A 15,177-nucleotide genomic window follows, 5' to 3' on the forward strand; every position below is an offset into this window, starting at 1 on the left:
ACTTTTCATAAATATTTTCTGATACCACATCCATCCTCTGACAGTGATAAAAATGAATGGAGACACGGAGCTTGATCCATCATTGTGAAAAATGCTGTGAGCATATTGTCAGTGCATGTTCTCATTTGAGCCTTGGCTAGATTCTCTGGTCAACTGTTCAATATCTAAAACACAGATGGAGATGTCCCCGAGGAAAGACAATCTGGCTTGATACTGTTTGTGCCCAAGGACTTTAACTCAGAAACATCGTTCACACTGACAGATGAAGTAAAAAATGAAGTACAATCAGTAATTACTCTTTGTATTGTATTTGTGATTTTCAAAAGCATCTATCACACAGTTTCACACCAACAGCTTTGTTACACGAAGCAAAACAAGTAGAAAGAAAACATATTTTATTTGACAAATCATGTATTATTTTGCCCAACACTTTAATTTGAGTGTCTATGCCTGCAGAGAGTGGTCTAACATATTGAGTCAGATATCAACAGCACTTCATCACACCAAATCACAACACTGCGGATTTCAGAGACGTTTCTGAATACATTTATTATGAACTGTCAGATGGGACTGCCAAGCCTGATACTTGTAGAAAATGAAAATCTACACCTCATAACAAACAAGACCTTTGCTATCACATGAAGTTTGTGCAGAATCTGTTTTGAGTTCATTTATTGTAAGTGCCATCAGTCTGAGGTATATGGTGTGCAGACCAGTCCTGAGGCAAAAATTACCCTTGTTCACTGAATGCGTATCAGAAACTACTATCCTTGCTACAGTGGTGACAAAAACACTGGGTTTTGGCTGGCTACAGGCTATTGATTCATATAAAGCGACTCTTATACATATTTTTACACCATGGTCTGCTATGATGACACATTACTTTGGGAGACAACAAATAATCACTGAAGAAATGAAAACTTGACAGAATATTTTTCAACAAATCACCCATCCAACTCAAGTAATTAAAATACTGAAATTCAATACACACACTCTTGCAGCCTTTTCATGTCCACACACAATTACTGTTATAATGTTCTATGAAATCCTCTCTTTTTGGGATCATCATACACTGCTAGTCTAACTTCAAAGCACTTTTCTGTATTATGTGGCTATATCATAAAAACAATTATCCATTCAAAGGCCTGGCTGAACAGACAGACTATGGCACATCAATAGCCACATGAACACTTATAATAAAAAGGAGGGAAAAGCTAAGTTTGATTTTTGTAGTACACTTCTTTCTTTTGCAGTGCTGTTCATGGCCATGGCAGATAAGATGTCCCATTATTTGGTAATTTAGTCCAGAGGAGCAGGAGGATAAAGACAGTCTGCTCGAGAAAGAGGCGATGTATACAATAGCACTAGTGTAACACGGGGACTGCAATTAGAAGCCCTTTCATATATATGCCCCTATATGTGTTGAAATTGCCAACACAACGGACTCCTCTATTAAAATGAGCTCTTGGATTCTGTATTGTGCTTCAGGCAAATGCGTAAAACAGGAGCGTACATAGGAGGTGTCAGTCTTTGCTGTGGATAAAGACTGGGGACTATAACTAGTTGTGATGAAGCAGGGCAAAACTCTGGACCAGAGGAGGCAGGTGGATTGGGGAAAAGGGTAAAGAATGAGCTTCAAGGACAGATGAATTTCTGTTCACAGGGAGCTGTAGTACACACCTACGAGACATCTACTGGAGCAGAGCCTTCTGAGTGAATGGAGAGGACATCTGGAGGCAGAGGGGCACTTGGAGATGTATAGGGTTTGCTGGGGGGCCAGGGAAAACAAAGTCAGTATCTCACTCACGGTAGAACACATATTCAGTGTAGCTGGTCCAGATCTTGTCATCGGTCTGCTCGTGGGCAAAGGCGCAGGTCCCAGTGGAGTTACAGGCCACCATGTGGAAGCCTGCATCTGCTAGCTTGTCAAAGGCCTGCTCCAGAAAGGTGAACTTCAGATAGTAGCGAGATGTGTAGCGCTCAGGGGGGCGGTCAGGGTCCCGACTCTCATTCAGCGTCTCTCCGAAAACCTCTTTGGCCAAAGAGGTTTTTCCACACACCATGATTCGAGCCACGCGTCGGAACTTGGCATCTGTGTGGCTGTCCCGACCCAATGTGTACGAGCCTCTGTAGCCAATGGTGATGAAGCCTGAGCGTTTGCCATCCATGGCACTGGGCACAAGGCTGGAGCAGGCAGCAGCTGCACCCAGAGAGCTTAAGGTACGAGCCGTGTCTATGCCTGGGGAGGCATCCTCCGGGTCACTCTGACAGCCTTCATCCCCAAGTGAGTTCTGCTTACTGATTTTAGGAGCCAGGAGCTTGACTAACTCAGGGAGGTTAAAGAACTCAGCCTCTCTTTGCAGGCGCCCACGCTCTGGGAAGTGATCGGGTAGAACGAGCTGCTGGTCCCTCATGTAGTCCAGGATGTACCGAAACAGAAAACCATCTCGGTCAACAAAGAAGCGTCCCTTAGTGTCCCGGGCCAGTCCTTTGGAGGATTTCTGAGTGAACATCTCCCAGAGCAGAGAGTCCGGCACGCTAGTGAGGGTAGAGTAGCGGGTTATGTACACTTGACCACCAACATTGAGTTCTATGATCTCTGGAAAGGGTACTTCCTCTCCAGATATGCCACTATCTGGTAACGCCATGGTGCACACAGTTTACTAACACCAGCTTTAAAAACTTCAGTCTTTAAGTAGCTTTTACAAACGCCGTAGATCCTGCAGCAGCGGAGTGTAGGAGACAGACAATTGCTCAGCGCGCATAAATTTGCTCAGCCCACTTTTACAGTCTAACCAAGCAAAGACGCCCGCTAACCTAACTACAGGGTTGTCCCATAATAACTATAACATTGTGCGTGATTGCTCAGGCAGCAACCTTAATGTTCTTTTCTAAAGAACTCTTGCAGTTTAATGAAGAAACTCTGTTTTCCACATTAGTTCCCTTAGCAATACGCGTGCCTTTTGCACAACAGTCCATACCGACCTCTCTGCTCTAAATGCGCACAGGATCATGAGGTCCAAACTTCAAAAAAGCAATCCATAGTTTGAGTGCTCAGTCGGTGTCCCTGTGTTGAAGAGCCACGCGACGAAGAGGATGTTCCAAATATAGTGTGACAGGAGCAGAGTGCACAGCAGCTTCTCGAGCGTTTCCATCACTTGCTCCTCAGATTTATACCCGAAGTGCCTGCGTTCCGTCCCCACGACGCGCTCTCGTGTCAGACTCTACCGCTGCTACTGCAATGTAACGCTGTGTACGGTAATGATATTCAGCCTGACGAACCACGCCCACCATAGTGACGCACTTCTGTTGTCTTTGGTCCCTGTCAAAATAGCCTGGCAAAGTAACAAGCTTAAGTGAATGGCTTGCTTGGAACAACTATATAGGTCTACTACTGAACAATAAAGTAACATCATTCATGGTTTTAAATGTCAGGTCATTAATCAATAAACTAAATGTTCTTAGGACATCAGTAGGCTACATTAATGCTGAAAATGCAGTGGTTGGCGTAACATCTGTCATAAAATCCCCACGTGTACTTAAATATGGCATATTCATTCATTTGAAACCTGTGTTTCGGGCAGAGCTCACCGCTGCGATTGGATATCGCAGTGTGCCAATCCAAAAGGGCAATAGTGACACCAAGCGGTCACTCAGTGCACTAATCACTTCAATTCGGATTGTGGGGCATTCTACTGAATAAATAAATGAAAAAATAAATACAAATTTCAATTCATTGAAGAGAAGGCCAGTTATCTAGATTTCACATGGTAGGTTATTTCGATTAAGTTGTTTCTTGTGTGACTAAGAGTGGTCCTTGTCTTATTTTATTCTTCCTAATAACAGATTGCCATTTGGATTAGATTATTCATGATTGGTGGGGCAAGCGTTTTGACCTTCACTAAAATTATTCAGAGCTAGCCTGAATTTAAAAAAATAAATAAATAAATAAAAAAGTATAATATTTTTTAGAACAAGTAACCAAAACCATCTTTCATAGAGAAAATGTCACTATGGTTTTAAAGAGCCATGCATCTAAAGACTAGCGAAGTTCTCAAAATTGACTTTCTGATATTCTGAAAATAAAATTTATGTATGTGCCTTTGTATTGATCTGTGCATTTTCAGCAAGTTTGCACTGACAGTTGCAGCACTAAGTGATTTAAGAGAGATGATTCTGTAAAAATGACAAGCTGCAGTTTTCATCTGTTTTCTTTTTATCTGTGAGACAGTTGGGGCACATCTAAACTCACAGGTATAGCCTCATTACCTCCTGGCTAAGACATCATATATCTCTGAAGACAGGTGACTTGGTGGGCGACATGACTGATGTATGGACAGGGATATGACAGTCAGGCGTCATCCAAATACCACTCACACTGGTGCATCCATTTGTGACTAAGCAAACTCATGGTCAACTGCAGAGTAAACTTTCATGTGTTAAGTAAAGAGACAAGTTAAGACATATAAAAACATAATTGTTTATTTTGGTTTTCCCCACCAGTAGTTTATCCACGATTGGACTGAAAATGACTAAGGTACACGAAAGGGGTTTTAATATATACCACAACTGATGTCATGGAGACAGTATACTGAATGTGCATTATACTTTAAAGACGATGTCAATATGGTGACCACTTTGTTTAAGGGAATTCTCCCATGTGTGGGACAGGAGTACATGAGATCAGGGAGTGGGAAACATGTTAGTGAGCCGCACAAACAAAACACAAACTCAATCACTTAGTCATGTAACAAAACCATCAATTACAATTAGTTAAGAACAAGTATGATCAGAGAGAATGTGCCCACGAGATGCAACACGCAACCTTCAGCCAATCACAAAACTGTAAAATGTATTTTCAGGGCAAATGTAAATGTGTGAAATCTAAGGGGTTTTAAAGTGCTTTCTACTGACTTGAAACATAAATACAAGGAGAGCGGTACTGAAACAGCATGTTTGAGAATTAAAATCAAATTGTCTGATTACCAATGGTTTATCAGTGCTTAAAAATAAACAGATGTAAGGCATGATTGAAAAAGAAAAAAAGCACCTCTGTATTACTACCATCACATATATGTACTTAAAAGTGGCAGTCAATTCCAACTTCATGAATAAGGTTTACACAATTGGTCAAATTCATATATTACACCTAAAGTGGACAATATAAATACTATGAACAAAATATCTGTGATACTCGTAGCAGCAACAGACTTTTGACTGGGAAAGGCTGCTAAAGATATGCTTTCAGAAATTGGCAGACCTGCATCTACTGGATGATTATTCTGTCATTATAAACTTTATAATACTACACAATTTAAATTACTGAGATTTTATGAAAAACCCAAAGTTGGTTTTAGTCACACATCTTTAATGATGTGTTTTGTCTTGACATCACTGAAAACCCCAGGTTCTTAGTTGGAGATGGATTTGAAGGCATTGAAAGTGTTATGTAATGCTGGTTAGTAAAGAGATACTAATTGGTACTATCAAGGTTCATTTCCTGTAGTCTTTCCTCCTTCTGCACAACTTACATGATTAAAAAGCACTGCTATCTGACATAGGATACAGTCATCATCTTGCAGCCTTTCAGCTGAGTGGGTATAAAAATATAGACATTTCAAACCCTGAATATATGTTCTTAAGAGATTTTCTGCAAGAAAACAATTTACACCTGTCCCACCCAGTGTACACCAGTCTTATTAGACAGCACTGTCGCCATAGAAAATGTGTTCTTGTATTACCAAGGGAACGAGGTGAACACCCATTACAACACAGAACGGCAATTACAGTTGCTGCCTTCATCAACAACCTATATATGTATATATATACGCATGTCCATTTCTTTGTTAATACGCTAAAATGACCCGCGCTGTAGACACAGGTGGAGTGTTTATAAACAGAATATTACATTAACATCTCTTTGTGATGTCTGGCTATGTGCTGGCTCTTCTCTGACGGCCGCCGAAAGCCCTTGGTGCAGTAGTCGCAGCGGTGGGGGTAGTCCTTGGTGTGAATAGAGATAACATGGCGTTTGAAACCTGAAGCGTCCGTACTGTTGTACTCACAATACTGGCACTGATAAACCTTTCTACCACTATGTGTCTTCATGTGCTTCTTCAGCTCGGCTGGCTGTCGGAAGCCTCGCCGGCAGCGCTTACATTTAAAAGGGAGGTCCTTAGTGTGCAAGGACAGAATATGGCGGCTAAGGGTAAAGGTGTCGGGGGCATTAAAATTGCAATGACGGCACTGGTGCACCTTGTTGCCTTTGTGTGTCTCTGCGTGTTTCTTTAACTCTGAGGGCCTGTGAAAGCCTTTCTCACACACATCGCACTGATGGGGGAAGTCCTTGGTGTGAACAGAGATGATGTGTCGTTTCAGGTCACTGGAGTTGGTGCTTTTGTGTTCACAGTGGGGGCACTGATGGGTTTTGTGGCCTTGTACCATCTCTATGTGGCGCTGCAGCTCTCGAGCGTCAGCATAGGCCTGAGGGCAGTGGCTGCACTTGAAGGGCATGTCTGCTCCGTGTTTGCTCTTGATGTGAGTCTTTAGGTTGGACTGATCCGCACAGCGGAACTCACAGTGCGGGCACTGGTATGGCTTCTCGCCTGTGTGGGTGCGCATGTGTTTCTTCAGCTCTGACGGGTGACGAAAGCCTTTGGCACACTCCACACAGACATGTGCAAAGTTTTTACTGTGTACCGCCAGCAGGTGGCGGTTAAGAAGGCCCTGCTCAGCAGTTTCATACTCGCAGTATTTGCAGTGATGTAGTTTGGGCTCTCGGTCCTTGACAATAAGCTTATCTGATCCGAGCGGACTGGACTCGTGGAAACGCCGAGTGTACTCTGTGTATTCAGGAGAGCGCTCACTGTTGTGGCTCAGCAGTTTGTGGCTCTCCAGGTGATTGTGGAAACTGATTTTCTTGTTGGTTGTAAAGTCACAGTCTGTACACTGATACTTCTTTTTCAGAAGATGATCAGGGTGGTTTTTCATGTGACATTTGAGGAAGCCTCGAGAGCGGAACTTTTTTCCACAAATGTAACAAGGGTAAACAGTCAAAGGCATCCCGTCAGGTCCGATGATAACGGCTACAAAAATGGAAAACAAAATTCAGAAAATGGTACGAGACTATTCAACGTTAGGAATGTGCCACCAGAGGTGGTGGTCAAAAGGCGGTTACATATCTAGACTTAAATAGTAAATAAATAATAAAACTTTGACAAACCAGTGGAAACATGTTGCTGTTGCATAATCCATACCTGTCTGACACTGACGCGTGTCTCCTTTCTTCTTTTTCTTAGGTTTGGGTTTAAGGACTCGATTAGTGTTAAGTCCCTCTCGGATTTGAAGAAAAGGTGTAGTCGTGCCATTTTTAACCTGATCAATGGTGTTAGCTAAAGAAATAACAACACACCATCGTTGCCACTTTAATAGCAAAATAATTTATATCAATATTTTGTATAAATTGTAAATACATACTGATCTCATCTTCGTCATCGTCATCACTGTCATCCTCATCTTCCTCCTCTTCTTTTGGTGGATTTTTAACAGCCATGTAGACCATCTTATCACGGCCAACTCCTAACCGGCCTGATGAGGCGGCCTCCAGGTCAGGATGGCCATTGTGATAATCGTCTTCTGTTATCACCTCTGTCCCCCCTTAAAAATAAACAATCATTATCAACAAACCTATAGTACATCTAAGTTATATTCTTCATAAAAATATTATTATCATTAAATCACTCACCTAAATCATCATCAGCTTCAGCTTTAAAAATATAGACTTTGATGACCTCTGAGCCATCCTCATCTTTGGATTCTTTGTCCTCCAAGACTTCTGTGCTGATTTCAAGAGGAGTGTCACCAATGTCCAGCTTTTCTCCCACCTCATCCACTAAAACAAATTAAATGATTAGATTTTTTGCAACTAAATAATTCTTGAGAGATAGACAATAATCTAACATACAGGAAATCATGAGGTAATCCTCAGAGCTACTTTGTGCATCATCATCTTCATCGGTCTGAAGAGGAACAGCTGTAGTTTGTAACTGTTCGTGGATAATGGTTTCAGCGTTGGCCTCTGTTACCATCAAACCCTCTGACACCAACTGATGATCCAAAGTGTTGTCTTGGTGCTCTGAAAGCAGCTCTGCCACAAACACCTGGTCTGGCATGTCATCATGGTGGCCTGAATCCTGAATAAGGTCTGAAGTTAAGACATGGTGGTGATGTGAGTCCAGAGCCTCCTCAATGGCAACTTCTGTTCCAAGGATGTTGTCAGGCATAATGACACTGTGCTCCGGTGGCCCCATGTCCTCACTGCTCATGTCATGGCTGTCCACCCCCTGTGACTGTAGGCTTTCCACATCCACCTCCAGACTCTCCACCACTTCCGCCTCCAGCCCCTCCACCTCCACTTCCTCCTCCAGCCCCTCCACTACATGAGCCTCCAGCCCCTCCACAACATGAGCCTCCAGCCCGTCCACGTCCACATCAGTGTCCAGACCTTCAACAACATGTGCTTCAAGTCCTTCGACCTCCACCTCTCCCTCCAGGCCCTCCACTACTTGGGCTTCCAGCTCCACTACCTGAGTCTGCAGCCCCTCTACCACACTCGCCTCCAGACCATCGACATCTGTGTGTAAGCTCTCCACGACTTCAGTCTCCAGTCCTTCAACCACTTGTGTCTCTAGGCCCTCCACTTCTAGACCGTGCTCCAGGAGGATGCCCTCGTCAGTCATGACATCAGAGAGAAGCATTCCCTCAGGCACTGACACGACAATGTGCTCACCGTCGATGTGAGCCAGACCCCCCATTCCTGCAACTACAAAAACAAACTATGAAAATAGCCATCAATTATTTAAAATATTTAATTAGAATTGGCACACCATGACGACACATCAAATATTTTTATAGTTATAAACCAGAGGTCGGCAAACTATGGCACAAAACCCACATTGTGTAAAAATACGCAGTGGCACAGGCAACAAAAACAGACTGGTGAACACTTGCTGCTGCAGCTCAGAGCCAAGCTGAATGGCAGTTCTCTTAAGACTGTCAATTGTCATAAGGATGCATGATAAATAGTATGGTGAATGCTGCAAAGTTAAGTTACTTATTTATACAACTAACCGAAGTCTTGCATGATCATAGTATGGGGCATCTTCAACTCTTGTGTGTGTAGCTCCAACACTCCTCCTCCTTGGTCCATGTTTAATACAAAAAAGACTAAAACAAATACTCATATTATAATTTTGTACAAATGCTACAAACAACAAAGTATTAACTTAAACAAACCTTCACATTTGACCTGTTCCTCAGAGGCAGCAGCTGGGTTTTATTCACTTTCCCCCATCAAGTCACCAAATGTTTAAAGTTCTGAGGAAAAAAAACAGATTACAGTCATTATTTCATTACACACTGAAGAAATCAATTAATTAACTCAAAACACTTCTTAATTATTGGTTTGTGCTTAGGACAGTTTCCTAAGAAGGAACCCCGTCAGAGTTGTTGACAGTTGGCTCCATCCATTGCTTTATGGGAGTACTACAGGGAAAGCTTCATAAAGAGGTGCACCTGGAGCTGGTTGGTCTTGATGGCAGGGGCAGACAGGAGAACGCTGTGGTACTCACTTCACAATTAGACAGCCTGTGGAGCTTTTGTGGTGCTGACAAGCAATTGAAATTGAGGGGTATATCTCAGTCGTCTAAAGACTGGTAAATATGCTTAGAGTTAAAATCTGCAGTGGTCGCACTGTGTTGTAAATAGTGATACCTGGATAAGCTGGTCTGAAGCCTCACGTTTACTTTATTCTTAACAATTTGCATGTGACAAAAATCACAGACTGGTTTTAGGTCGCCAGTGAAAAGTACTGCAGACATTATGCAATGCATAAGGCGGCTAACGCCCTCCACCTACAAAAGCTAACTAGCACCATGCTAAAACTGTCCCTCGGCGCCATTTTGTTTTAGCAAAACCGCTAAAACGCATGACGCAAGATATAACATTAATCGGTTTTGGGCAGCTTCTTTTAAACCAATGCAACACTGACAGAGCATTGAAAGTGTGATTTTACAATACAATTTATGATTTAGGCATGAGGTCGACAATGTTCAAACTAAACCTACGATTGACAGTGCTAGCTAGCTTGCTAAGCTAGCTGAAGCTGCTGTGCCGCATTATCTACCATGTTGTTTTTCGAAAAGGCTGAAAGAGGCCCGCTACGGCCGACTGGGCCCTTGTGTCTTAATCAGCATGCTTTTTCTAATAGAACTGAAATATTTTACCTGACAGTGTCGTCTTCTGTTTCTAACGATGTTATTCTTTCTTCTTGGTTTTGTCTGTTATTGTTTTGGTTTATTTTTCACGGTAAGCTAAGTGCGGCCTGCAGTTTTGGATCCCCGGGCGCTCTTTGCTAGGCCTCGGCCAATCAGCTTGCGTCCTGGAGGAGAGGGAGGGCGGGGGAGACAATGCGTGGCCTCGTTTACCGCTGATCCCTTACCATTTGCGTCATGCATAAGAGAACAGAATTACATTATCAGCCATTTTCACTTTCCACATGTGTTTACTTTTTATGTTTTGGTGCAAATATCGCAGGAGGACCTTGTTTCGCACTAATGGTTGTTTTGCTGCCCCATGGTTCAGTAGTGTAGGTTATGAAGGCCTGTAGGCCATTTTGTCACGGGGGGTGTAGCCAATTTTCGCGAGTTGGATCCTCATCCGGAGAGTGGAACTGCGGATAACTAGTGCAATTACACAGAATTTCTGTAGGCCCAAACCACTATTACAAACATTCTCACACACAAATTGTTTCAAGATAAACTTTATTACTACTCAGAGCAGCTGATTTCAAGAGGCACACCACTTGAGGGGTGAATATGTAAGGCAAAGGGCCTTCACAGTTTCTTCTGTATACAGACATCCTAAAATGGAAGCCTTTAAATTCACCTCAGAATTACAGTAAACTTTCTATTGAAATAGAAATTCAGAAATGTAGCTTTCAAACATATTGTACTTTCAAATAAGAACTTTTTCTTGCTGACCTGCACCTTGGCACAAACCCTAAGTTAGTGGGTTAATGGGTAATAAGGGCAGTGTAATTTCAATTAGTCACATAATTTTATGACTATTTTCACAATAAGCATGACTCATTAACAAAATCACACATAATGTGTGGGGAATAGGAAACAGGAAGATTTGTGAAAACATCCACATGATGCAAAGTTAAAGGAATGAAACCTAAACATGCAACACCTTCAAGTAGGAAGTCACACAGAAATTAGACAAATTATCAACTTCATTTTAAAGCAATCTTCATCCGTACAAGTAATAAGAACCTTTACAATCCCAGCACATTGACTTTATACTAAAAAAAAAGTCCAATAGGAAGTTTCAATTGGTCTGTGACAATGTGCCTCACCTACTACACAATATCACTAGAGTGGGTTCACAATGTTTCATGCAAAGGAAATGTGTAAATCTATTGCCCATCTGAAATGAGGGACCAAGAGGTTTAAAGGATGGTTTGACACAGTTTGCTCAAATAAAATTATTAGGGCATTTAAGACAGAATAGATATCCTTCATCAACAGAAACTTAGTAGCAGCCATCTTTCCAGGCTTCATCTGAAATTTTTGTAATACCCATAGACCTGTTAAAACAAATAGTCAGTTACCATCCAGAACATAATTTTACATCGAATCCGTATAATTTATATTAGCCTACATGAAAACCATACCTTCTGGGGTTGTGTGAGAATGTACTTCTTGAGGGTGCTGATGATGCATTTGGTCCTCGACCCATGCCTGTTCTGGTTGTTCCAATAGTGGGTCTTCCAGGAATGTAGGGTCCACCATTTGCAGAGCTTGGGGACTGCACTCTCCGTCCCCCTGCAGCAGGCGGGCCTTGAATTACAGGTAAACCTCTGGAAGAGTGGCTGCCTGACATGGGACCTACTGCTTTAACAGGGGTTCGCAGTGAAAGAGGAGACTGGCCATTGCAGCGAATGCGACCATTTGTCATACCTATGATTAAAGGACATAAAATGGTAATAATGGTGGATTTACTACTACTACTACTACTACTACTACTACTAGTCATCATCATCAATAATAATAATATTGTTGCTACTACTACTAAATAAAGGGCAGAATTTGAATAAAAAAAATCTCAAGGCAACATTTTGCAGAGAATAAATCTCGATAATTTACTGTCACATTTTTCTTATTTCTAACTTTCAGAGTTTTTCTGTCCTATTGTAGCCACAGCTGCCATTGCTCACACTGATGGAAGTGAGGCTGCCAATCTGCACCATTGGCCCCCTCCAACCACCACCATCACTCACACACACATCACTTTCATACTAGGCAATGCAAGTCAAGTGCCTAAGGACACAATGGCAAAACTTAGAACAGAATTGATCCTCCAACTTTCGGGTTGGGGGAATACTGCTCTAACCACTGAGCCACTGTCACCCATTAGACATTTGGCATCATGCAGTAGTAAAATTGAGGTCAGGTGTAGTATAACAATGTACTGGTTTTCATCACAACTGGAGTGGGTGACAAGAGGGTTACCTGTGGAGGGGGGGTTGGAAAGGTGGGACATGCGATTGCCAGAGCTCTGGAGGTTAGCCTCCATGCTACGGCTGTTTCTGACTGCCTCCAGTGAACGAAGGCTAGTGCGGGGAGCCAGATTTGGCATGCTGTGCCTCAACTCTTCTGGAACCACATTATACACCACAAAATATAAAGGTTTTCATAAGAACAGTCATAGGTGTTGGCTATCATAATATCTGACATGTCTGTATTCTAAATCTTATAACTTACCTTCACTTTTGGCAAATTTGAGAAGTTCAGCACTTGGACCCTGAAGAGATCGTCTAGGAGTCCTTGTGCGTGAAGCCCCCAGACGCACATTGTATTCTTGGCCGTGGTTGGAAGTTGAAGGTGACTGGCATCGGGGTGAACTGAGGGGTGAGGGGGTAAATCGATGGTGCCGTGGCGGCAAAGAACAGAATTCATCTTCATCTTCAAGACTGTAACTATCAAACTCCTGGTCACTGTAGTTGCCACATCTGCGCAGTGACTGCAAAGATGTTGTGGAGCTGCGACGTGATGCAGAGGCTGAGCTGGATGCATAGTCTTGCCTTAAACCTAACCAAAATATATTTTTTAATAAAAAAATAAAATGGTCAAACAATATTATTATGGCACATGTTAGTGCCATCATGTAAAATATATACTCACTTTCTTCTTGAAGCCGAGCCATGATCTGAACATCGGTAAGATCTTGCAGCTTATAGCCCATGGAGATGGAGTCGTCTGATGTGCTTAGCTCACTATCAATAGAGGACTGTGAGCTCAAAGCAGAGTGCACGCTTGCGCCTGTTGACAGATTTACACTCAATAGCAAATAAAATAATTTACTATATTATTGAGTATATTATAACTGTGACAATAAGCTGATAATACCATAGACTGTATAAAGAAGTGGACTAAGAGTGTGAGCGTTAGCTCCACTCAAATGAAACTCGCAATGCTAGCGGTTACAGGGGTGAATTTGGAGCCAGGCTCTATATTAGGAATATGATTTTGTTTTTACTGACAAAATAGCAGAAAAAATAAAAAGGATCATGAAGAGCGGGTTAATACGGACATTCTTAGAGCAAAATGATGAGACACACAGCAGCAGTTATGGAGAGAGGGCCGGAAGCATGCAAATTTCTCATTTGGAATGCAGCGGTTGCATGTTAGCTATGTCCATTTATATATACAGTTTATGGATAATATCAATTTAAATCACTCAGGGTCTGCTAATTAAGTAAGACCAAACCATGCAAAAACATTAGCTCTCCAAGGGGCCACCAAAAGCACTTCAGTGCACACACAGACACATAGAGTGACCTACATTCATACAATAGTTGCTGTTCCCACACATGTAAAGGCAAAGAAATGTGTTAATGTCATGCCCTACCTGAATTGCCACTGGTTAGTAGGGATTTGTTAGTTGATTTGTGGTACCCAGGAGAGATCAGGCCTGAGCCAGCAGAGCCCGTCTCTGCTGAAGGGCTGCTGTACATGCTTCTCCACCGAGTAGCTGCAGAACAAGCAGGAAGTGATAGAAAGAGAATTTTAATATGAAGCAATAACACTAAAAATGTTTAATAAATATCTTTTGGTCTTAAAATACATTGAAATAAAGCTGACCTGCATTACTAAACTGTTTCCAGGGCTGCTACCATTAACAAAGGAGAGCTGACCTGGGGGAAGGTAATCCAACCCAGTTCATGACTTCATGGTGTTACTGAACTCTAGTGTGAATAGCTTTGTTGTTGCTGAAGTCATGAGTAGGATAGAAAAGTAAATATTAGCATATGTTCTCAGCAGAAATGTGTCAATTTACATTTCTTAATTTGAATAGGACAGTGCATTCGGAAATAATATACCAGCATGTGCACATGGCTGATTCACCGCCATGGGATAAAGACATTACACAGTACAATAGAATATACAAGTTTAAGCAGCAAAAGAATGCAAGAAAAGATGATGCGAGCAGTTTATAGTATAGTAATACTTGTTTCACAAATGTGGAAAATATTTCCTTTCAAATATTCTTAGAAAACAATGTATAGCTTATATTTTCTCTGATCATTCTTTACTGTTCCATCAGCAGCAGTGTTTTTTGTCCTGTATAAATTTTTGCACCTTTTTTACTTGTCAGTTGCCATGTTTATATGTAACCAGAATATATGTCTCTTGTACAGGAAAAGCATATAGTCTTTGTTTCCTGCCTAGGTAATCAATTATTGGCATTGTGTTTGAAGTGCTTTTAATTTCAATCATGAACTTTTTAAAAAATATATTTTATGTTACACCAACCCAAACTGTGTGAAACTGGCTTTTAGAAACTCTCCCCCTAGTGCTAGTGTCCTAGTTTCTTTCCTTGATTATGATTTTTGCTTCTTACTTTGGTCCAAACGGTTGATGAGAGTCCGACATGCCACTTCAGTGTCTGGGCTGCGATGGTCAAGAACTTGCCGACACCACTTTAATGGAGACTCTGGGCCTGCATCTGCTACCTGCTTTTTGGGGGACACGTACAACCTGTAAGGAAAACACAGCACATGGGTTAGAGATGTGTCAATTCACCATCCAAAAGAAACTGTTATTATAAAATAAA

The 15,177-nt window shown here is 41.9% G+C and overlaps 3 protein-coding genes across 5 annotated transcripts; all 3 read right to left on the bottom strand.

The window, feature by feature from the left end:
• Positions 1–292: 292 nt before the first annotated feature.
• kctd12b (potassium channel tetramerisation domain containing 12b) lies at positions 293–3,245 on the bottom strand. Its single transcript, XM_020928411.2, has one exon. The coding sequence runs from the start codon at positions 2,646–2,648 to the stop codon at positions 1,800–1,802; it is 849 nt and encodes a 282-aa protein (XP_020784070.1). The 5' UTR covers positions 2,649–3,245; the 3' UTR covers positions 293–1,799.
• Positions 3,246–4,466: 1,221 nt separating this feature from the next.
• On the bottom strand, positions 4,467–10,651 carry znf711 (zinc finger protein 711). The gene is made up of 8 exons (XM_020928141.2): positions 10,284–10,651; positions 9,295–9,375; positions 9,130–9,225; positions 7,964–8,821; positions 7,745–7,891; positions 7,477–7,656; positions 7,257–7,391; positions 4,467–7,085 (listed from the first exon to the last, which is right to left on the bottom strand). The coding sequence occupies exons 3-8, from the start codon at positions 9,206–9,208 to the stop codon at positions 5,905–5,907; spliced, it is 2,580 nt and encodes an 859-aa protein (XP_020783800.1). The 5' UTR covers positions 9,209–9,225; positions 9,295–9,375; positions 10,284–10,651; the 3' UTR covers positions 4,467–5,904.
• Positions 10,652–10,803: 152 nt separating this feature from the next.
• zgc:66447 (SLAIN motif-containing protein-like) lies at positions 10,804–15,096 on the bottom strand. Of its 3 annotated transcripts, none has more exons than XM_055159305.1 (7): positions 14,965–15,096; positions 13,972–14,094; positions 13,245–13,382; positions 12,825–13,151; positions 12,573–12,713; positions 11,735–12,020; positions 10,804–11,647 (listed from the first exon to the last, which is right to left on the bottom strand). In XM_055159305.1, the coding sequence occupies exons 2-7, from the start codon at positions 14,075–14,077 to the stop codon at positions 11,593–11,595; spliced, it is 1,053 nt and encodes a 350-aa protein (XP_055015280.1). In that variant the 5' UTR covers positions 14,078–14,094; positions 14,965–15,096; the 3' UTR covers positions 10,804–11,592. The 3 variants fall into 3 exon arrangements, with proteins under 3 accessions (XP_055015280.1, XP_055015279.1, XP_055015281.1); XM_055159304.1 differs by having other exon boundaries at positions 12,573–12,716; XM_055159306.1 differs by lacking the exon at positions 13,972–14,094 and having other exon boundaries at positions 12,573–12,716.
• Positions 15,097–15,177: the final 81 nt, after the last annotated feature.

Source organism: Boleophthalmus pectinirostris, unplaced genomic scaffold (genome assembly GCF_026225935.1).
Source record: "Boleophthalmus pectinirostris isolate CB_2022bp ecotype Guang Dong unplaced genomic scaffold, ASM2622593v1 HiC_scaffold_23, whole genome shotgun sequence".
NCBI classification, from domain to species: Eukaryota; Metazoa; Chordata; class Actinopteri; order Gobiiformes; family Gobiidae; genus Boleophthalmus; species Boleophthalmus pectinirostris.